Source organism: Myodes glareolus, chromosome 19 (assembly GCF_982192425.1).
Source record: "Myodes glareolus chromosome 19, mMyoGla1.1, whole genome shotgun sequence".
NCBI classification, from domain to species: domain Eukaryota; kingdom Metazoa; phylum Chordata; class Mammalia; order Rodentia; family Cricetidae; genus Myodes; species Myodes glareolus.
In genome coordinates this window covers 46,666,359-46,689,134 of record NC_142044.1, presented here as the reverse complement: position 1 = coordinate 46,689,134, position 22,776 = coordinate 46,666,359, and the positions used below count along the sequence as shown (strand labels likewise).

The 22,776-nt window shown below is 53.5% G+C and overlaps 1 protein-coding gene across 2 annotated transcripts in view; it reads left to right on the top strand.

The window, feature by feature from the left end:
* Nucleotides 1-22,776, top strand: part of Shisal1 (shisa like 1) — a 65,427-nt gene that overhangs the window by 29,315 nt on the left and 13,336 nt on the right. For both annotated transcript variants that reach the window (XM_085678514.2, XM_085678513.2), the window contains exon 4: nt 10,259-10,576. In XM_085678514.2, the coding sequence (XP_085534640.1) occupies nt 10,259-10,576 (318 nt within the window). The remainder of the gene's footprint in view (nt 1-10,258; nt 10,577-22,776) is intronic.

Genomic DNA, 22,776 nt, shown 5'->3' with positions numbered 1-22,776 from the left:
AGTGGGGTCATGTCTGCAAAGCGTGGAATTTCCGGGAACTGTTTGTTGGCTTCATTTATCCAGTTCTTATCCAATAGTATCGGTAATAGCTTTGATGCAGAGACTGATCCTTCGGAGGTAATCCATTGAGATTACATCTCCAGAGGAATTTTACTGGCAGAGCAGCAGGGGGCTGTACCAAGTGGAGCATGTTGGGTCAAAGTGACATACACGTCTCTGAACAGAGTTGACCGTCCATCATTGGGTTTGGGGTCTTTGTGTTTCTGGCTGTTGATGTGACTTTTGCTATTTTTTTTCCTGTCATATTCTTTGTGTTTTTCTTATTTTTTTAAAACAGGAACTCTATACATGAAGGAAATATGATACAAATATTTTCCAGGGTGCCCTTCACTTTGAGATGCTTTTTGCACATGCTCAGCGGTCCTGTGATCACAGGACACCAATTTATTTTTTCATGGTGTCTAATGTTGGCCCTTATTGAGAAAGGCCTTTCCTTCTAAGATCATTGAAAAGGTCTCCTATGTCTTCTATTTTGTGTTTCAGATTTTTGCCTTCCAGTCTCTGATCTGTTGTCTAGGTCAGGTTTATTCCAATGTAACTTTTCTGACAAGAGTTAGATTTTATTATCTCTTCCACACACAGAGTGTCTTACTTTCTTTTTGCATCATTGCGATGTAATACCCTGACTAAAGCGACCTAACAGAGAAAGGACTTGCGTTGTCTCACAGTTCCTGGAACACAGTCCACTGAGGCAGGGAAGACACGGTAGCAGGCAGGGAAAGCGTGGCAGAAAGCAAAGAAAGCTGGCTGGTCAGGCTGTACCCGAGAAGCAGGAGGTGAAGAGGAAGTGGGTCCAGGTTATAAAGACTCAAGTCTGGATCCTGGTGACTCACTTCTTCTAGCAAGTGTCCTAACTTGTCCTAAAGGTCAGTGCCACCAGCTGGGGACCAAGTTTGTCTTGACCAAGATCAAGCCTGTGAGCCTGCGAGGAACATATCACCTTCAAAGACCAACAAAGCCCCGTGTCTCTGCTGAACTGTCTGCATGTTTTGTTTTGTTTTGTTTTGTTTTGTTTGACAGAGTTGCTCTGTGTAGCTTTGGAGGCTGTCCTGGAACTCATTCTGTAGACCAAGCTGACCTTGAACTCACAGAGATCCACCTGCCTCTGCCTCCTGAGTCCTGGGATTAAAGGTGTGCGCCACCACAGCCTGGCCTGTCTTCCTTCTTTCTGTCTGCCTGTGTGACTTTCAAACTCACCCTACACTATGATGAGCCGCACACAGGTCCCAGGGCAGAGTGTCGTGGCTTCATGACCTTCACTGGTACATGTGGTACATATGCTGGTGTAACACTGTGTGAGTTGCTGACTTCTGGTCTGCCTTCATGTTTCGGTGGTTTAATTATCCTGGGCTTGTAAACACCTGAGTTTATGTGAGTCTCCTGCTCCCCCTCCCCCAGCAAAACAAAACCAAAAATCTTATTGGTATCTTCTACTGCATTTCCTGAGTTACAGCTTCATAGAAGAAACAGCGTTCTGTGATATTGGTTCTTCTCTTCCTGCCCCCCGTGTTTACTGTTTCTACTCAAGAACACACAGCTTCACTGGTTGGTAGTGGTGCACACCTTAAATGCCAGGACTCAGGAGGCAGAGGCAGGCGAATCTCTGAGTTTGGGGTCAGTCTGGTCTACAGAGTGAGTTCCAGGATAGCCAGGGCTACACAGAGAAACCTTGTCTTGAAGGAGAAAAAAAGGGGGGGGGGGAAGACATAGCTTCTTTGCCCACTGATTCAGATTTTCTAGGCAAGTGTTTCATCACTGAGCCAAGCCCAGCCCTTCAAATTTTCTTTCGCAATGCTTTTGATTTTCCTCGTGGCGAAGTCGTGCGTGCTGTCCGCATTTGTTTCTGGCTTGTTCTTTTCACGTTGCTGTCAGAAATAGCGTCTTTCCCGTTCCTCTTCTGACTATAGATGATAAAAATTAGTGATCTTTATTTATGAATTTCCCCCTCAGTTTTCGTAACACTTTTTCAATTGATTCTCTCCTGTTCCAGTTATACCACTTGGAAGCAATCTCTCTGTATCCCTTCTTCCTTGCTTTCAAGGCAGTAGCTCCCAGGACAGCCCCAGAACTTACATGCAGCCTTCTAGATCTGGGGTCACTGAATGACCTTGACGCCAAGCTTACGCCCACATTTTCTGACCTCGGTCCTTCCTTCCTTCCTTCCTCCCTTTCTCTTTCTTCCCTTTCTCCTTTCTTCCTTTTCTTCCTCTCTCCCTCCCTTCCTCCCTCCCTCCCTCCCTCCCTCTCTTCCTTCTTTCTTTCTTTCTTTCTTTCTTTCTTTCTTTCTTTCTTTCTTTCTTTCTTCATAGACAAGTATCTCTAAAACAGGTCAATGGTCAGGCATTCTTATCTTCCTTAACATTACAGGAAGCTTCGGATGCTTTTCCAGTACACACAAGGCTAACTCCTGGTGCTGAAGCAGGATAGGGGTCTGGGTAGGGGTGTCATGGAGTGGCTGTAGATAAGATCCGTGGTAGTGCTGGGAGCAGCAGTGCTGAGGAGCAGAGCCTCTGCCTCTGTCTGACGCTGGGGCTGGAGGTTTTGCTACCAGACTCTGCTCACACTGGGAAAGGTGCCGCTTTCCTCTGGGTAGGCAGGAGATGCAGACTCTCTGACTCCCATCCAAACTCCTCCTCCTCCCACCGTGGCCAGCTCCTGAGAACTCCTTTCTCTGATGCTTGGTGCTTTCCCCTGAATATCCTGCCATCTGCTTGGGCCTCGGAATAATCCTGTGTGTGAAGTAGCTCTCAGCAAGTCCCCGTCCATCACAGCAGGGCTGGAACCAAGTCTGGAATTTGGCCTAAGCCTTCTGTGAGACCGCGGGCTAATTCCATGAGGAAGCAGTGTAGGACAGGGCGGAGGTTGGGACTCCAGGGTGCTATAGGAGCCTGTGAAAACCCCATAGCCACATTTCCTCGAGGTCTGGCATCTGGGGTCTGGGAGCCTTCCTTGGAAGCCCACAGGTTTCTATAATCTGCTCACACAGGGTTTCCCACAAGCAGGGGCCTGGTTGTAGTTGCTGGCTGCCAGAGGGAGTGGGAACAGTGAATCTCTGAAGCTTAGCTTGAGGTTTCATTCCTCAGCCTTCAGAAGCACACCTGGGTGTAGCATCCGTGAGTCTGTGCTGCCTGTCCTGTTGTGCAGGCCACGGGACTCCCAGCCACAGCTAGTTTGACACACAAGGAGAGTAGGGACCACAGTCATCCTAGGACTCTGGAAGGCATCTTAGGAACTCCAGAGAGTCTTCTAAGGCAGACCTTAGGGGAGAGACTCAGGCAGGAACTGCTCACAAGGCACCCTGATGCTGGGATCTGGTCATTCTTTGCTGTGAGGTCATCTAGGCCTGCACCTTTTAGGAGCATCCCATATATACCCTGCAGACTGGTGTGGGGTTTGCTATCCTAGGGCATCCTCCTTGTGTGGGGTTTGCTTTCCTAGGGCATCCTCCTTGTACGCCCCTTTCCACAGAGGAGAGCTTTGGCCCTCTGAGGATGTGAGGTGAGCCCATGCAGGCAGCTGGGCCCTGCTCCTCACCCCCACGCTAGCACCTCCTCTAAGGGAGATGAGGCAGCCAGACTTAGAACCGCATGGTTCTTAGTTAAGAGCACTGCCTGCTCTTCCAAAGGTCCTGAGTTCAGTTCCCAGCAACCATATGGTGGCTCACAACCATCTGTAATGAGGTCTGGTGCCCTCTTCTGGCCTGCAGGCATACACATAGACAGAATATTGTATACATAATAAATAATAAATATTTTTTAAAAAAGAAGAAGAAAAGTGGGGTAGACGCAGGTGGAGGGAAAGGTAACTCTGGGCAAACTCCTTGCAGAGAACAAGGGGAGAGGGATGAGACCTTGTTAGGCCTGGCCTTCCAGATAAGACATTCTTGCCAGCCAAGGTCAGGGCCTCCCAGTTAGGAATGGGGTTCCCCGGCCAGGGGCAGGGCCTTCCAATTGGTTGGGATCTTTTCCTGAGGACTCTAAGCTGTCTCTGTATCACCAGGCTTGTTCTTGAGATTCAGTCTCTGGGGACCTAATCAGCCCACAGAAGCCAGAATGTGGCCTGTGAGGGAAGCAAACCCCATTGAGGGATCACAGGAGCCCTCTGTCCTGCTTCCAGGCCCATGGACTTTGTGGGGAGGGTCCAGGCCAGGGAACTACCGCAGGGCTTGGCCTCCAGGTAGAGTCAGTCGCAGAGGTACGGCCGAGAATGTATCTTTGGAAGCAGAAGTCAGGATGGCAGCTGAAACAGAGCCCAAGAAGGTTACTGTAGGGTGGGCTTCTGGTGGGAAACCACCTGTTGGCTGTACTACTGTTTAAGGCCTTTGTCACGCTAGGCTCACAGACACCCTGGGCCTGGAGTCTCCATCAGCCTCATAGGCTCTTAGAAAAAGGGCGGGACCAGAAACTTGTTGATGAGGTCTTGTCCTTATGAGTCAAGGTTAGGGACACAGGAACCCTGTTCTGTCACTCCATACACATGTACAGGAAGCTGGGCCTTGTCCGAAGCCAGGGAAGCTGTCACATCTCCACTGAGCCTGGAGACCCAGAACCTCAGGCAGATCCAAACTTGTGCAGATGCAGCCTGCTGGTTCAAGCCAGCGGTGGTGACCCCAGAGGGCCCTGTTCAGAGTGCGGGCTCCGCCTTCTCCACCATGAGTCAGCAGGAGGTGGGCTGGTGACCTAGTCGAAGCCGCTGCCTTATTTATTTGTGTTTTTTGGATGAGCAGAGTGGTGTGTGGCGGTTCCGGCTGCCTGGAAGAAAGGCAAGCCATGGAATGAAAGGAGACTGCTTTGCCAATTCCACCACCGCAGCAAGATGCCTGCTTCCAGCCATGCAGGCAGCCAAGGGCCAAATTAGGGCCAGACAGGCACCCCTGCACCGCTCCCAGACAGGCCTTGCCCCTGACAAGTCAGGAGTGGCCTTCGTTAGAGTTGCCGGAGAGAGTAGTTAGCTCTTGTGCTCTCTCAATCTCTCTCTCTCTCTCTCTCAATCTCTCTCTCTCTCTTTCTCCCTTCCTCCTTTCCTCTCTGTCTCTATTTCTCTCTTTCTCTATCTCTCTGCCTCTTTGTCTCTCTTTGTATCTCTGTCTCACCCTCTCTGCCTCTCTCTCTCTCTTTCCCTTCCTTCCTCCCTCCCTTCTTTCCTCTCTCTCTCTGTCTCTGCTTCTCTCTTTCTCTATCTCTGTGTCTGTCTCTCCTTCTCTGCCTCTCTCTCTCTCTCTAGGGACAGGATACCAAGAGGTGGCTTGAGCAGAGGGGCCTGCAGGCGTATGGTTGGGGTCCCCAGCGAGACAGAGCCGCTGACACTCCTAGGCCTGACAAGCTTGTCAAAGCCTCTTCTTTCCGGGCTCTGCCTAAGCCCTCCTTTCTCAGTAGCCACAGTGACACTCTGCAGTGTGGAGTTATTGGCCCGAGTCCCAGCACACTGCTTCCCCCATGTGGCCTCTCCTTTGGCCTCTTGGCATCTTGAAGTGTGCTTTGAACTGTGACCCTGGCTTGCCAGAGTAGCGTGGGCATCACTGAGTCATTTTACGCACCCCCACAGTCCCGCCAAAGCTCGTCAGGTATAAAAGCTCCTTACGTATCATTATCTTTGAAAAAAATCTTCTAGAGCTACCATGGTTCCTTGCCTGGACACTCCGGATAGACACAACACTTCTTTCTGTTTGGTTTGAGACAGGATTCATGTAGCCCAGGCTAGTTCCCAGCTCTCTACGTAGCTTAGGACGACCTTGAATACCTAATCTTCCTGTCTCCGCCTTCCCAAGGGCTGAGGTTACAGGCACATGGCAGTGTGAACCTTCTGTGCAGTAATGGGGATAAAACCCAGGGCTTCATGCAGCTAGGAAAAACTCTACTGGCTGAGCTGCACCCCAGCCTCCAAGGTCCGTTCTCTTTCCTGGGCCTCACGTTGTTTTGCTAAGCCTCATGGTTACGCCCCCAAAGTAGGACATGCTATCACTCCTACTTCAAAACAGAAACCGAGGTTCATCTCCCTAAGACTATAGAAAGTGAATTTTGAATAACTGAATTTGGGTCCCAGGGGCTCCCACCTGCGGGGCCCGTGTCCCCACTGTAAGGTTGACCAGGCCACTTCCACGGTGTATCCTGCATTCAGTATGGATGAACTCTGCGGGACGCTGTTCCCAATTCCCACCTAGCCAACCCCACCAGCTGGCCAGGGATGCTGCAACCAGGGTCTTCCTGCTCCGGTTGACTGGGTCATTGTTCCCATGACTTCATGGGGATTTCCATGCCAGGCCAGGCCAGGCTGCAGCTGTCTGCTGATGTCTACTGACGTAGCTGCTCCGCTCCACAGACACACTGTGATTCCTCCAGCGCTAAGGTTCTTTTATCGCTTTGGAAACCCCAAGGAAGCTGAGTCACACAGTCCCGCACACGGCGCCCGCCACTGTCTGAGGCTGGGCGGTCGGTCACAGATGCCCCACCTCGGCCTCTGTCTTTCATCTTCTCCCTCCAAGCAGGCAGCGCAGGGGGTGGGACTGGGGGTGGAGATGGCAGCCCTGGCATCTGGATGCAGTTAATTTCCAGATTGTGTATTTCAAATTACATTTTAAAAATTAAAGACTCAAATCCTTGCAGCTGGCAGGCCTGAGAGGGCATGGCCTGGGGGCTGCAAGCTGTTGCGGAGAGGTTTGCGGTCCTAGCACCCCACCTGCCACACACAGGGCATGTTTCCTGTAGGCAGTGCCTTCCATGGAAACAGGAATGAACAGGCAGATGGGGAGACTGCCCTGCTGCAGACACCTACAACCAAGCCACACACACGGATGGAACAGCGATCTTTCATTAGGCAGAATGCTCAGGGGAGAGGGGACAGGACTTATCATTTATTCCTGGTACAGGTGGAGTCCGGACGAGAGCACAGAAGCCGGGCACTCCCTCTCTGGTGTCTGTCCCAGATCTGATCTTTGGATTTCCCAGGATTCAGCATACTCTCAGGTTGTAGGGACCTGGCTCTAAACTCCTGGCCTGGGATGGTAATCCTCGTCCCCACAGTGAAGTCATGAGAACAATGACCCAGTCAACCGGAGCAGGAAGACCCTGATTGTGGCATCCCTGGCCAACTGGTGGGGTTGACTGGGTGGGAATGGGAACAGCCCTCTGCAGGGTTCATCCCTAACTCAGGAACACAGAACATGCTGTGGAAAGTGGCCTGGTCACCCTTACAATAGAAAATTCACTTTCCGTAGTCTTGAGGAGATGAACCTCAGTTTCCACTTCTATAAAACCAGAGTGGATTAACCACTGTGAGTGGTAGCATGTGATGACTCCTGTGGGCTCATCCTTCAAATGGGGTCATCACTCTGAGGCACGAGCTCAGAACTGCAAGTGTCCCAGCTTACCATGGGTATGCCGTTCACACAGCTCAAATACCTGGCCAGCACTGGTCAGTATCACATCCGCCCGTGCCCTGCCCAGCCTCAGTTCTCACCATGTCCTCACTGTAACATTGTGTTGGGCATGCAGGGACAAGTTTGATCCCTACCTCCCCTCAGGGAGTCCCCAGTCTCATGGGGCAACAGTCTTACAAATGAAAGCAGGCCCCAGGGTAACCTCAGAAGCTCCAGGAGGCTTCCTGGTGGCCGAGCTGTGACCCAGCCCCAGAATCTCTGGGTGCACATTAGGTGGGGAGTTGAACCCAACAGAGTTCACAGCTGGGGTGGCTTGGTCCCTAAGTCTTGGGTGGGACACCTCTGGAGCTGTTTGTGTTGGGTGTGGCCCAGGTGCTCCGAAGAATGAATGGGGGAACTTAAGAGTAGACTTTGGTCCCTCAGAGCTGGCTCTCGCTGCCCAGTTTCCCTCATAGGCACGGCAGGTCCATTTCCTTCCTTCTTAGCACCATGCAGAGCAGAGGGACCATCAGCTGCCCTCGCCCTGTGCTCACTTTTAGAGTGTTCCTAGCTCCAGGCAGGGCCACCCCTCTTGCTCTGGATGCCAAGCAGCATCTGCAGAGAACGGCCCTGCTCCCTCCCCGCCTCCTCAGCCCCCAGGCTGCTGCCATGGGAACCACCAGGAACAGCCTGGTTCTCAGAGCCCTGCCATGAGGGCTGCAAGAGAGAGAAATCTGAGGAGAGATGGGTGCCTGGGACCAGAGCCCACCTAGACATCTGTCTCCCGTGAGACTCCAGCTTGTAAGGGCTGAGCTGGTCTCTTGGCCGGTTTCCTCTGGCAGGCTTTCTCGGCTGTGCCCTGACACTTCCAGGCAAAGCTAGTGTCCATTAATAAAAAGCCCAGGGCTTGGCTGTCAGTCATTCACACCTCTGCTTGGTATTGTCTGAGAGGTGGGGTTGCAGGAAGCAGCTAAGGCTCCTGGTGTTTAGGATTTGCTGGGGACTGAGCCCTAAATGATACTGAGCCCAAGTCTTGAGTGGTACTGAATTCTGAACACCTGTCTTGAGGCTGCCGAGCTTCAGGTGCACAATACAGCAGAGCCTCACCATTAGCCTCGCCCCCCTCCCCCAGTGCCCTGACTCTGACGGGAAATCTTCAGTCTAAGCACTTGACCAGCTGGGAGACGGTCCCCTGAGTAGAGAATGAAAGTAGGTTTAGTGGCTTCCAACCTAACAGGGCTGGGCAGGGGATAGCCACCACCTCACCACCAGAGACCCCAACTGGAGCTAGAGGCCTGCCTGAGAAGATGCAGAGCCAGGAGTCTAAGTTGAGGAAAGACTTCAGGCTATATACCACAGACCCCAGAGATGGGTGGGGTTTCTCGTAGACTACAGGGCAAAGCAGACCGAGGCGTCAAGACTCCTAGGTCAGGCAGGCAGGAGCCCCAGGTGCAGACAGGGCCTCCAGGGGGTGCAGCTCTCAAGGGTCCTGCCTGGACCCCTGGAGTAGAGTCTCTTCTCCACACTCTGGCTGGCCCACACCCACTCGAGCAGATGCCAACGGCAGGGGATAGAGTGAGGTGGGTGTCACTTGAGCCATGGATAAACCGGTTCCTTTAAACAGCTCCAGTCCCTGGCGGGTGCTGTCAAGAGCTCAGCAACCCAGTGGCAGTGGCAAACCTGGAACCAGCCCACTCTAGGGGACTGAGACCCCCAACCTGGGAGAGGGGGTGTAAGGAGGACACATATGCCCCCAGGTGACAGGGGCCAGAGGAGAGGATGGCTTTAATGAAGTCTGGGGGGGGGGTTGGAAGAGTCTCACCTGAGGGTACCATGAACAGTGGGCAGAGGGGGAGGGGTTGGGATGTGGGAAAGGCTGCCCCGCAGAGAGCATGGCCTATGCAAAGGCCCTGGGATGGGAGTGACCCAGGTGTGTGCTTCAGTGCTCAACCAAACTGTAGAGAGTCAGCAGGGCTTGCCACCGATTGATATTGTTTGAGGTGCTAAATCCAAAGGACTCTTGCCACCTCTGCAGGGTGACTGTGACCTCTGTGGGGAAAGAGAGGGGTGATGGAGGGGCCAGGGATGTGACTCAGCGATCAGTGTTTTCAAGCCTGCCTGAAGTCCCAAGTTCCATTCCCATCATTGCACAAACCAAGCCCTTGTCATCCCAGTGCTCTGGAAGTGGAGGCAGGAGGATCAGAGATTCAAGGATATCCTTGGCTACATAGCAAGGTCAGGGCTACATAAGGCCTGATGCTTAAAAAAAAAAGTCATAGAGGAGATTAAGGTTTCCCTGTGATCAGAATGAAAGGACCTCAGCAAGGGTGGGTGCTGAGCTGATGTGAGTGTCACAGACAACAGGGAAGGGAGTTCTGCACAGGGCCTGGAGGTGTAGCACCCCTTCAGAGAGCAGATAGCATGGGGTTCTGAGGTACGTGGGGTGTGACTTGGTTTAGTGTGTCCCAAGGCAATGGCAGGCCTCCAGCTTCTGCCCTAGGGAGTGAGGCCAGGAGAGATGGAACCGGAGTGCCCAGGGACATGTGGTATGCACAAAGCCAGCAGGGAGCCAGGGCACATACAGGAAGAAGTAGGATGAAGTAGGGGCCCTAGTTACGGGGTCCCCAATACACAGCTTAGAAAGCTCAGAGCTCTTGCAGAGTGCTTATTGGGGAAGGACCCTAGAACACAGGGCAGGGGCAGGGCAGTGGACATGGGGTTCGAGGGAGACAAGGCAGGTGGTGGGATGAGCCACCCGTGATGTCTGTCTGTCATCCTGAGGTGGATGCTGGCAGAGCAGGTGCTGCTGGGAGTGTGGTTCAGTCTCTGCTTCTCTTTCCCCAGCAACTACACAGCGCTGCTGGGAGTGTGGATCTACGGCTTCTTCGTGCTCACCCTGCTGGTCCTGGATCTGCTCTATTATTCAGCCATGAACTACGACATTTGCAAGGTTTACCTGACCCGGTGGGGCATCCACGGACGGTGGATGAAACAGGACCCCCGGCGGTGGGGGAACCCCGCTCGAGCCCCTCGGCCGGGACAGCCAGCCCCACAGCCACAGCCTCCCCCTGGTGTCCTGCCACAAGCACCCCAGGCCGTGCACACGCTGCGGGGAGACACACACAGCCCACCCCTGATGGCCTTCCAAAGCTCATCTGCCTGGTGAGTGTTCGCAATAACAGCTGTGGTGGACTTGATGGTATTACGGCTACTGCATTCGGATCCTGGGTGACCAGGCTATTTGCTGTCCTTACCGTTTTCCAAGGAGGACTTGAAGCCACTTGTGGCGGCTCACGTGTGTCTAGAGGAGAAGCCAAAAAACGAGACAGGTTGTCGCTGGAGTTTCTGAGATGAAAGGGAAAGTTGGACGGCTTTTCGTATTCTTGTGGTTTGGTCAAAAGAAAGGGAAGCTCGTCAGGGACCAGAGGGAGAATTTCCAGCAGGAAATAAACCCAGTTAGCCCTTAGCTCCTTTTCTCTGCTTACCTGGAGGTGACTCAGGCAGGCTGTCCTGTGGCGACGCTGGGGAGAGAAGCATACTGGCAAGGGAGGTGGCATATCAAGGACTTGGCTTTGAGGGTGGCCAGGTCTGGTTTCAGCATCTGGGCAGCTATTATCTCTAGGATGATGGTGATGGTGGAAGGTGGCGGCATTGCTGCCCAGAGCGGAGGACTTTGAGAGCAGCTGTCCCGTGGGGCCAACCAGCCCAATGACAGAGACGGGCATGGCCTGCTCCTTGGACCAGGGTCTTGGTTGAACAGAGACTGGAGGCCTAGGCAGTAGTTGTGGGCACAGACTCTGGGTCCTCAGACACTGAGCACAGTATCTTTTGGGGTCACAGCCCAGAGCCCAAGCTACAAGGTCATCTTGAGCCCTCTTGCCCGTGGTTCTCACCTTGCAGCACAGTGACCACTGGGCTCTGCGGGGCACTGTCCAGCACAAGCCTGTCTCTGCCGCTTCCCAGTGTTACGACCTCAACTGTTGTGTTATCCTTTGATGTTCCAGTCCTCGTGAGAAGTCAGGGCTGTGTACCCCTTCTTGGGTTATTCTGGGGGTGCCTGGTGCACAGTAGGCATACCGTGAACCTTTGCTGCTTCTCCTGGGAGGTACAGGCGAGCTTGTTAGCCACTGCTGGAGCGGCTCCCAGGTAGTGACCTTTTCAATAATGAATGGCGTGAATAGTTAATCAGATGCATTTACAGTCACTTGCGCCTATGGACCGAGTAACTGCCTGTCTATCATATAGGAGACAGCCACTGTCTGTCATCCCTCGGATGGGCCCCAGGCTGGCTCCTGTGGTAGGAGGGGAGGGTGTGGAGAGCCACCATTCAGGTGGGGAGCCAGACACAGATGCCTGGAAAACTAGACGGGGAGCAGTCTGTTTACTGTGTCCAATGGCAGGACTTACCAAAGCTCACTGGCCAAAAGGGTCTAGTCACCCTGGTTTGAGAATCACTGGGAGACGTCTTGGTGGAGTCCCCACCCTGCCTCCAAGGCAATGAAGGTTATTAGTGTCTATACTCACGGCTGGGGTGTTGGCCTGCATGGAGGCCCATGGTGCCTGGAGATGTACTGAGTCACCACCTCTGCACCCCATGTCTCTGGCTTACCTGCTGTGAGCGCTGTGTCTGTCTCCGTGTTCCCCCTTCTCACACTAGCTCGCACCAATGTGAACCTATTGTGCACTGACTCTATGCCAAGTGCCACGCTGCACCGTCGGGATGCAGGAGTAGAGGGGGTGGTAAGGATGTGCCCAGAGTTTGGGACTGTACAGAGCTAGAATTTATAGAGACTGAGGGACGGTGTCTGCCTGGCCATTTGGGACTCACATACTGTGAAGCTCACATGTCCCTGCCTTCCTGGTTCCCTCTACAGATTTGGGAAGCTGTGTCTGAGTCTACCTGACAGCTGAACATTTGAACCATGGCCTAGAAGCTGTGATGTGTTGTGAGGGAATGTTCTAGTCACCAGCCACATTCACACACCACCTCCCGATCCCTTTTAGCCCTTGAATGTGCCGTGACAAGGGATGAGGCTTCAGTTTTGTCAGAGGAGAAGCAAGGGGAAAGGGTTGGGCAGCCATGTGGAACCGCCTTCTTTGCCACTCCAGGGTCCCCTGGGAGACTAGAGGGACAGGGTGCAGGACTCCGGAGGCCACCTTCTGAGCTCAGCTTGCCGCTTTGCCCTCTTCACCCTGACTTGTGTCGAAGACCTCGGCATGTTGGCTGCCTGCTTCCCTGGCTTCTCCGACACTGCCTCCCTCCTCTTGCTAGAGTACAAAGCCACCCACAAAGGAGCCAGACCACCAAGAGGGTATGATGGAGACCCATGCATCATCTCACCCTGGGGAGGCTCTCTGTAGGCTGAGATGAGCAGTAAATTGGGACCCTCTAGGGAAACTGAGGCTCACAGGCAGGTAGCCAGTTGGGCAGAGGGGGTCAAAGGCTCTAGCAAGATCAAGATCCAAGCAGCTGTGTGTGTGGTCTCAGTTGCCCAGGCTCTAGGGCAACCCTTCCCTGCTATGGGGGAGGCAGGGGAAAGCCGCACCATCGACCACCCTGCTAGCAGCAGGGTCACCATCTGGGTAGGTGACTCCCAGCTGCGGCTTGGTGAATAAGCCTTGGGTCCTTCCTAAATTGCCACATCCTTAGCAGTCCTGGAGCCCCTGGGGGTTGTGGCACAGCCCTGGCCCCTCAAGCCCTGTGAGCACTCTCTCTCTCTCTTCATCTTCCTCTTGAGCAAGGAAGACTTACGTGACTGCCTGGTAAAGGCAGAACCAGGTGCCAATTGAACAGCCAGGCAGAGGGAGCTCCAGCCAGCTGTCCTGCCCCATGGCTCTAACTCAGTTAGCGAACAGGGAAGCCCGGGATGAGCTGGAGACTCAAGCCTTCATTGAATTTTACAGAGGAATTTTGTTCAGATTCTTAGGCTCCATCTCTGTTCTGGTGACCAGAGACTCAGCTCCCTGAGGTCCTAGGGCCCTCCACGCCTTGAATCTCTCTTTACCCTCCCCAGGGCTCCGCCTTCCCCAGGAGGAAGCCCTCCAGCTTCTCCTTTAGCAGTGGATTGTGGTGGCTGCTATCCCCAGACCACTTGCCTACCCAGGCACCATTCCCCTACTCAAGCACCTTCTAGGTTTCCTTTCTGGCCCGGTCCCCCTGCTGATGGTCCTGCAGCTTGTTTTCCTATCACACACCCTGGTTCTTGGTGGGTCCAGGCTCTTAGCCTGTGTTAACGCTGCCTGTGGCTCACAGCAGATACTCAGTGAGTCTGCTCTGACTGCAGCAGTCAGCCAGTGCACACACAGGCACAGCACAGGATCTGGCTGAGTGTGGTCCCCTCCAGCCCAGGCCCCCAGGCCCCCAAGACCACCTTGGGGGAGCTGTTGGTGCCCTGAAGCTCAGCATAACTGCCTCTGCATTCTGCCTGTCCTGTGACAGGTGAGAAAGGGTTGTATCTGGGGGAAGACACTCAAGAGTATGCCCACAAACACAGATATACCTTCCCACCTTCACCGGGCATTTGGTAGCTGGCTCATCAGGATCTCAGGGTTGAAGGTGTCTACATTTCACAGATGGGGAAACTGAGACTCGTACAGTGTGAGTATGGGCCGCGTGGGGGCTGAAGACAGAGCTGGAGCAAGGGTGACTCAGGGAGCTGCATCACCCGAAGGCCCACTTGGGTGTGTGTGGCTCACAGCGCTCCCTGGAGCTCCCTGTGCACCTTAAAGTCAGCTCCACGGAAGCTTCCGCGTCTCCTCTCCCCAGCTGCCCTTCACTGTTTTATGGCCTCCTGTCAGGGCCTCTGAGTACTGTGACTTTTCTGTCTTTCCTCCCCTTCTTCCAGGAGGGAGTTTTTCAAATATCTGCAGAGCTTGCTGGCTAGGTCCCCTGCCCCACATTCCACACCACTTATGTCTATAGTCAAGGAAACTGAGGCACAGAGCGATTGGGTGACTCCCAGCAAATCAGTGGTCAGCACTTGGATGAGGATGGATTGACTCCAGACAGCTTGGGACGCTTGGCTGACTGGCCACCCCCTTCTTGCTCACACTGAGGCGAGAACCTCCTGCCTGTCTCCCTGCCCTGTTCTTTGTCCATCACGGCAGAGTGACTCTTTTAAAACCTAAATCAAACCCAGCTAATGGAATCAAAATCCTCTTCACTTGCTCACCCAGCACAGCGGTGCTCCTGACAGGGGCCCAGAGTCTCAGCAGCCGCTGCTCCCAACCCGACAAGCACCTTCCTCTGTTAACCTGCAGGCTGGGTCCCTTTCTTCCGCCAGGTGCATGCCCAGAGTCTCTGTCCGGAGACACAACCCTCACATCTCCTCTCCACCTCTTCCATATCCCCCACACCATCACTCGGTACTTCCTGCACACTCTTTTGGTCCCTTTGATGTATTGCCACCACCTGGCAGCGTGTCTGGTTTCCTGTTTGGTGTCTGTCTTTCTGTCTGTCTGTCCCACTGGAAGGAAACCCTTAGAAAGCTGGACTCTATGGAGCTCCAGCACTAAGAACAAGCACCTAACTCATGGTAGGTGAGTGAAGGCACCGTGTCGCTAGCTCAGGATGATGTGTTGAAGGCTTCCGTGCAGGTCAGCTCAGTGAATGAACCAGGAAGTGCACAATAGGTGTTCCCACTGCCTGAGACTTCAGAGCTGTGAAGTCCTATAAAAGGGCCGCTGAATCTCCCCAGCCCTGCAGGATGAGTATCTTCAGGTCAGTCCAAGAAACTGAGACCCAGGGGAACTACAGTGGCCTGCGGGCTGGGCAGGACATGGACTTCAGGGTAGCTGATGCTAGAGCCTGTGTCGTGGATATGGAGGTCCCTCCTCTACTGGGACATCTGCCTCTTAAGACACCTGGGACACATGTCCCAGGCTGGGTGTGCCACCAGCTAGAGAGTGTGGATTCCCTAAGTGGGCCTCATCCATCCCTGGAGGAACTTCGAATGTCCTCCAAAAGCAGGAAGCCTTGGGCTCCAAGTAGCCTCATAAGAAACCCTCTGGCATGGGGGCCACAGTGATGGGAACTCAGCTGGGCTCCCACTGTTCGAGACCCTCCCTGAAGGCTGAGGAGACCTGGTTGGTGGTCCTGGTACTTGTTTGCCCAGGGGCTTGGTCTCCAGGGTCTTTCTCCTTTCTCCTATTTTAGTACCAACATTGTTCCTAGCATTCAAGGACCCAGCAGGAGTGGCCACCTGCCTGCCCACCCCCTGCCCACACCCTGCTTATCCCCTGCCCATCCTCCTGCCCACTCCCTGCCCCCCCTCCTGCCCTCCTCCCTATCCAACCACCCTCCCACCTGCCTGCCCTCCTGCTCACCCACCTGACAGTCCACCCAGCCAACCAACCACCTGCCCCTCACCTGCTCTCTGGTCTGCCCGCCTTTCCCTCCCCACCGCAGGAGGCGGGGGCAATGCAGCTGTGCAGCACCCACGTTATTTCCAGTCAGTTTAATCCCCACATTTCCGGCTCAGACTCCAGCAGACTTACAGTCTGAGAGCAGTTGTCTCAGAATTGGACCTGGATTTATACACGCCCACCTCTTGGGGCCGGTGGGGATACCTCAGGCCAATCACTTAGGCTTCTGGAGCCTCTGCGTTCCCATATGTGAAATGGGTGCAAATCAGATTACTTCACAGACTCCGAAGGAGGCTTCCGGGGTCCCAGGTATGGCCAGTTTCTCAGTGAGCACAAGTTATTATTATTATTATTATTATTATTGCTGTTATTTAATTAGTGAACGGGAGAGGAAAGCCATCAGGCCCACCTGGCTGCTGCTTTGTTTCCTGCTGTCCCCTGTGCCTGCTTTTTGCCTTCCCTTCAAAGATGTGCGGGGACTTTGCCTTCTAGCTTTATCCACAGTAAATTGGCCATTATCATGCGCATTTCCTTAATGTCTCTAAACATCATTTTAGCATCTACTGGCTTGTGAGGATCCCTCGTGCTGGCATTAAACCTAAGTTTCCCACAGAGCGACATTTAAGACAGCTCACACCTCTTTTATTTTTTTTTTCCTTTTTTTTTTTTTCTTTTTTGCTGTGACAGAAAACAAAGAGAACAGCAGGGACGAGGGAAACAAGGGGTGCAACCAGCACTTAAAGGGTGCCCCAACACTTCACTGACTCTGGCCTCTCCCCAAGGGAGGAGGTGAGCTACTTCCTCCCGATGGACTCCAGGCAGGAAGAAGCCTGAGCCCGGAGTGACCGTCTGATGGTCCCGTGCGCAGCTGCCGGGCCTGGTGGCACCAGAGATGGGGTTCATGGTGCAACCCTGGGGCGCTATCTCTTTCATTGTCATGGCGATGCTACTCATCCATTCTGTCTCCTCTCTTGGTGGGGCTCTGTTTCACTGTGCCTCCAAGACCACTGATAATGGTCTCTGCTTCCATGAAGCAGCATTTGTTCCTCAAACCTTGGTTCCTTGGGGTTCCCCTCCACCCTCCCTTCACTGTTTACTAAATATATTCTTAATTAAGTATCAGTCAAGTTGCTTTTCTGGAAAACCCAGGCCTGCTCTGACTGGCACAGCTTAGGCTGGATTCTCAGGGTTTCCTACACGTATCCCACATGTGACAGGGCTTCCTGCCCCGTGCCAAGAATGCCCAGGAGGATAGTGGGAATTTGGAAGCCCTTGCTGAATGACTAAGAAGTCAGACTGTATAAGCTGATGATAAAACACACTGTAATGCGCATGGAAATAGTAACCCTTCAGAACTCCACAGTTATGTTCCTGCGTTGGCTGTGACTGTGCTCCTGAGTCAGAGAATGCACATACTGGTCCGTCTTGTCTGCCTAGGAGATATCTGCAGGATGGGCTGGATGGGCTAGCCTGCGGCATCCCTTCTGCATTTAGGGATAGTGAGCTGGGGTGTTTACACCTCAAAAGCAGGCAGCGTGTGCTCTGCCCGGTATGCTGGGATTCAGCCAATGTGTGGGGACTCTGCTGGCCTCTGAGGGCAGGATGTCCAGTGTTTGCCAACCCTTTCTCTATCACCAGTCATGAACGTCCTAGGGCCGGAACGTTGCCAACTCAACTAACCTCACCTGCCCCTTGGCCTGTAACCTCTCTGGGGACAAGCGTGTCTCTTCTGCTTATGTCAACAAGTAACTTGGTGTCTTACTTGCCTGGTCACCCACAGGCAGGCAGCTGGTGGTCAGCTTAAGGGGCCACCGTGGTTCTAGAAGGTCAGTTTATCAGTTCTTCCCAGCTCCAGGCCATTCCAGGGGAGGGTGGACAACAAGACTGGTCACTTTTACTGCATGACTGGATCCTTTGTCCCTGAAGGATCTTCACCAGCTTCCTGGCTGCAGCCTGCTTCCGAACCAGCCTGTGTGGAGGCGAGGGTTGTACAGACATCACGGAAACCTCACTCAGACAGCCAGTGCTTGCTGGAGGCCAGCTATTGTGCCCACGCCCCATGTTGAGGGTCGGGAGTCAAGAGGGAGAAAGGCAGAGCTTAGAGCCTCAGAAGCCACCACTGGCTCAGCGAAGGCTCATACTGACCTCCACCTGCTTTGCTTGGAAAAATCAATGCCTTCCATCAAGGACAAACACACCTTAGAGACGATCAGGGAAGTCACTTCGAAGGCCACTCCAGAGTGACCTTTGGAGCAGGGAGGTCGCAGGCACCTCTTCCAGCCTCAGTTCCCAACTGACTGTAGGTCTGGAAGACCAGGAGCCTCTCGGCAGACTGTGGGAGAGCAGCTTTCGGGTCTGGATCCCTGGGTCTTTGAGTAAGCCCCTGCCTGTCTACCTGGGAAAGCAGGGTCTTTGGGAGACTGCAGGGAGGTCTGCTGGGAACTGGGCAACACGGCACCCATTGCCCAGCTGGCTACCCGCACACAGGTCTACACTACAGTGACCCAACCCGCACACTTGTATGGAAATTCATTAAAATGTCCTAACGCAGTAATTGTGTAAGAGATCCCAGTCCCATGAGTCATTAATAAATGAGTAATTAATTTCATAAGGCCAGGTATGACCCTCCATGGGGAAGGAACATCCCTCCATGTCCCTGAGAGAATCCCTATACGCATACCCTGAATCACAGCGGCCTACCCATGAAAGGGCTCCAGAAGCGCACATCTGCCTGCTCCTTCCCACTCGTGTGCTTGGAGGAAAGGACACTGCCCCATTCCCCACTCCAGCTGGAAGTAAAGGACGGCTTCTGTCATTGTTCCTCCAACCACACGGAAGAAGGAACCTGGGGTTGAGGTTTTTGCTATCGGCTTGGTCCCTGGATCTTTGAACTCCAGCATCCACTTTCTCCGTCACGCTACCTGCCATTGGCTGGAGTTCAGAAAGACTCAACCCCTGGAGCTGTGGTTCTGAGCGGGGAGAGCCAGGATGCACAGCTGTGCAGAGCCCACAGTCTCCATCACTCTCCAGTCCTCCTTTCCAACATCCCCACCCCAGCCAAGCGACTACCTAAGACACTTTACCAGAGTCTCATGGAGACAAGAGCCTCCTCCCATCCGGGGATCCTTGGCTGCTACTTAGCAGGGTCTCCGACAGGCTTCACTTCCACTGACCATCCCACCTCCTCCATCCATGATCTTCTGACCTGAGCTGCCCAGTAGCCTCTCTAGGTATTCCCTGACCAGTATCCCCACAGTGTGGGAGCTGGACTCCTCTATGGAATACCGTCCTCCATAAGATGGGGTCAGGGGTCAGAGGATATAAAGAGGGATAGTTGACACTCCCCCAGAGCAGCTCCCCCAAGTCTCTCTCTTGTGATCTCTGTCTCTGCTCCTATCGTGGCCACTTTCCTGTTTCCAAGGACGCATCTTTGTTGCCTCGCAGGGCTCAAATCCAGATGTATACCGATCAATACCCATGTGTAATGGACCAATACTGTCTTCCTAAAAGCCATTAGTCAGTCAATGGCAATAGTGTGTCTCCCGGCTGACAGCAGGAGGGGCGGGCAGACCTCTTTGTGGAGCCTGGGGACAGGAGCGTGTTGTCCATTAGTCCGAGAAATCCATCCGAGCTGCGGGTGGGGGTTGGGAAGGCCTGGACCGCAATGGCGGGAGGCACCAAGAGGAGCAGTGACTGTGTCCAGGCCAAGGATGGGGCTGCAAGGCTGTTCTAGAGGTGAATGGGACCTGGAAAATTTGGGTACAGGTCAGTAAGAGAGCACAGTGGACTCCAGAGAGACTTGGGCATGGCATGGTAGACATGGCACAGAGGGTTACACTGCAGTGAGGGCTGGACTCTCTGCGTTTCAGGGGAGAGGAGGAGGGTGGGGTGGATACTGAGTAACTAGGGCAAGAAACAGGTGAACAGGAGGCACACGATGCCCAAAGGACAGATGGATCTCCAGCAGCCATGATGACCCAGGAGAGATGCTGGGTAGACCACTACCTCTGAAAGATGTCTTATCTTTGGTTGTTCTGGCAACAGTGGACAAGGACAAGGGGTGGTGTGTGTGTGTGTGTCTGTGTGTCTGTGTTGGTGTCTGTGTCAGTGTGCAAGTGTGCATGTGTGTCTGTGTGTATGTGTCTCTGTGTGTGTGTGTCTGTGTGTGTTGGTGTCTGTTTGTGTCAGTGTGCATGTGTGTCTGTGTGTATGTGTCTCTGTGTGTATGTGTCTCTGTGTGTGTTGGTGTCTGTTTGTGTCAGTGTGCATGTGTGTCTGTGTGTATGTGTCTCTGCGTGTGTGTGTCTGTGTGTGTTGGTGTCTGTTTGTGTCAGTGTGCATGTGTATCTGTGTTGGTGTCTATCAGTGTCAATGTGTGTGTGTGTGTGTGTGTGTGTGTGTGTGCATGTGTGTGTGTATCTGCATGTCTGTATTCTCTGGTTCATGGTTGACTGTGTACTAGCATATAGTGTACTATGATGCCTGTGTGATGTAACATGTCCTTGTGTACCAGGCAGAGAGTGAATGTGTTCACGCGCCATGCTTGGGTTTGACCCTGGATGCAGCTTCTCTCCACTCCCCATCCCCGTGAGAGGGCAGGAGGGCAGGAGGAGGGTGTCCCCGTGAGAGGGCAGGAGGAGGGTGTCCCGTGAGAGGGCAGGAGGAGGTGTCCCCGTGAGAGGGCAGGAGGAGGTGTCCCTGTGAGAGGGCAGGAGGAGGGTGTTCCAGTTACTTTTCTGCTGCTGTCATTACACAGAACAAAAACAGGAGATTGAAACAGAAACTACAAAAGAACGCTGTTCAGTGACTCACTCCTCCGAGCTTGTTCAGCTAGCTTTCTTATACAGCCCAGATCCACCTGCCTAGGGATGACACCACTCACAGTGGACTGGGTCCTGCCACAGCAATTAGCAATCAAGAAAATGCCCTGCAGATAGATATGCCCACAGGCAGCTCTTCAGTTGAGGGCCCTTCTTCCCAGGCCACTCCAGGGAAGCGTGAAGCAGACTACTAAAGCTAACCATGACAGAGCCTGCGCTGGGCCTGGGCGACTCACAGGCTGCACTGCAGAAAGAAGGAACGGGTCCCAGTCTGCACCTGTTCCAGGCTCGAGAGAACACAAGTGGGACCAGCATGACCAACAGCTATGGATAATCAGGGACAAGGAGTGACACCCTCGGCACCTAAGACCGGGGTGCAGGTCAGGGTTGAGGACTCAGCATAGACTTGATCCCAGCACTTATTACTGTTTCCCAGCTATAGCAAACTCCTATTCATCCTTCAGAACCTTGCTGAGGCCTTTTTTTCTCTTTCTCTCTCTCTCTCTTTCTTTCTTTCTTCCTTCCTTCCTTCCTTTCTTCCTTTCTTCCTTTCTCTCCCTCCCTCTCTCTCTCTCTCTCTCTCTCTCTCTCTCTCTCTTTCTCTCTCTCTCTTTCTTTCTTATGGAGAAACCTTCTCTCTTTCTCCTTCTTCTGAGAAACTTCTCTCCCTGTGTCCACTGCAGTAAGAGCCTAGCCACTTGCTGTTTGACCGTGGGCAGCCGTGACCTTCCACGTCTCGGCCCCACCTTTCCACAGAGCCCCCTGACCCTCTTGGGCTGCTGGCGATGCTAATGAGACAAGAGTGTCTAAGTGCTTTAAAACCTTTGGTGCAGGAGGTGAAGGCATCTTGATTCCCATGGGGGGGCGGGGATGGGCAGTTCCAGCCGGAGGCCTTCGAGGGAAGGATGACAGCCTGAGCAGAGGCAGTGATGTAGAACACAAGTTTCCTCTTAAAGTGGTACCATCAATTATTGACCAGTGTGCTATTAAAAATTAACCAACAGGATGTGTGTGTGTTTAAAAGGACCAGGGGACCCACAGCCAAGAGAGGGGGGAACAGGAGGGAGGGCAGCAGGAAGGACTAGAGTCAGGGCTCCCGAAGCCCCCAGCCCACCCTGCAGTCCCATTTCCAAGATGTGCTGCCCGCTGCCCTGTGCCATAGAGATGCCTGGCCCTTCCTCCAGGCTGTAACCCCACAGAGACTCCCTGACCAGCAGAACAAATGCATTCCCTCAGCTGCCAGACACCTTCTTTCTGAAGGAGAGATCAGGGCTCATGTTAAAGATCTTTGCTTTGTAGTCCAGCAGGCCCTCGCCTTCTGTTCCTCCTGCCTTCTTGTACCCAGTTCATGTGGTTCTAGGGATGGATCATGTGGCTTCATGCGCGCTAGGCAGGCCTTCTCCCGACGGATCCGTGCCTTCATCCCACACATTAGATTCCTGACAGTACCACCATGTCCTCAGGCAGAGAGGATGCTGGAGGATGCTATGACGCTGTCTGTATCATCATAGAGAGGTCTCACCCTTTCTCAGGGAGACCCAGCGGGTAGTAAAAGAAAGTCAGACTCCGGGGGACGGGGGAGGGCAAGGCCATTCCACCCTACCAACCTCTCCAGTGGGAGTTCTTCCTGCCGTTTCATGGTACCGGGGTTCTGAAAGGTCACGAGCACATCCAAGGTCAAATAGCCAAGGAGAAGTTGGTCCCCAGAAGCTTCCATGTCCCCAGCAGAGAGGAGTGCAAGCCAGAGTCACTCACCTCTACGTCACCCTCATTGTTGCTCATCTCTTCTATGCTGAGGCCACAGCCAATGTCTGTCCTGCTGGGTGACCCGAGAGACCCCTACCAAAGCACTGTGATGGACAGCTGCTCCACGCGCTTCCATCCTGCTCTGGGGCCTGTGTTGGAACCGATGGGTTACCGATACCTCATGCTGGTTGAATGTGGACCTAGAAGCTTCCTTGCTCCAGGAGCAAGTGGCTGCTGACTTGTTAACCTTGGAGTGAAGGTGGTACAGGCCACTGACTTCTGAAGGTGGCATCACTGCTGTCCTCTTGCTCAACGATTCTCTACCTACTAACGTAGTACCCATGCGCATCCCTGCTGAGCAGAAGATGCTCATGGAGACAGGTGATAATAGCTGGGAGGAAAGGAGATGACCTCATCCTGAGGGCTAACCAG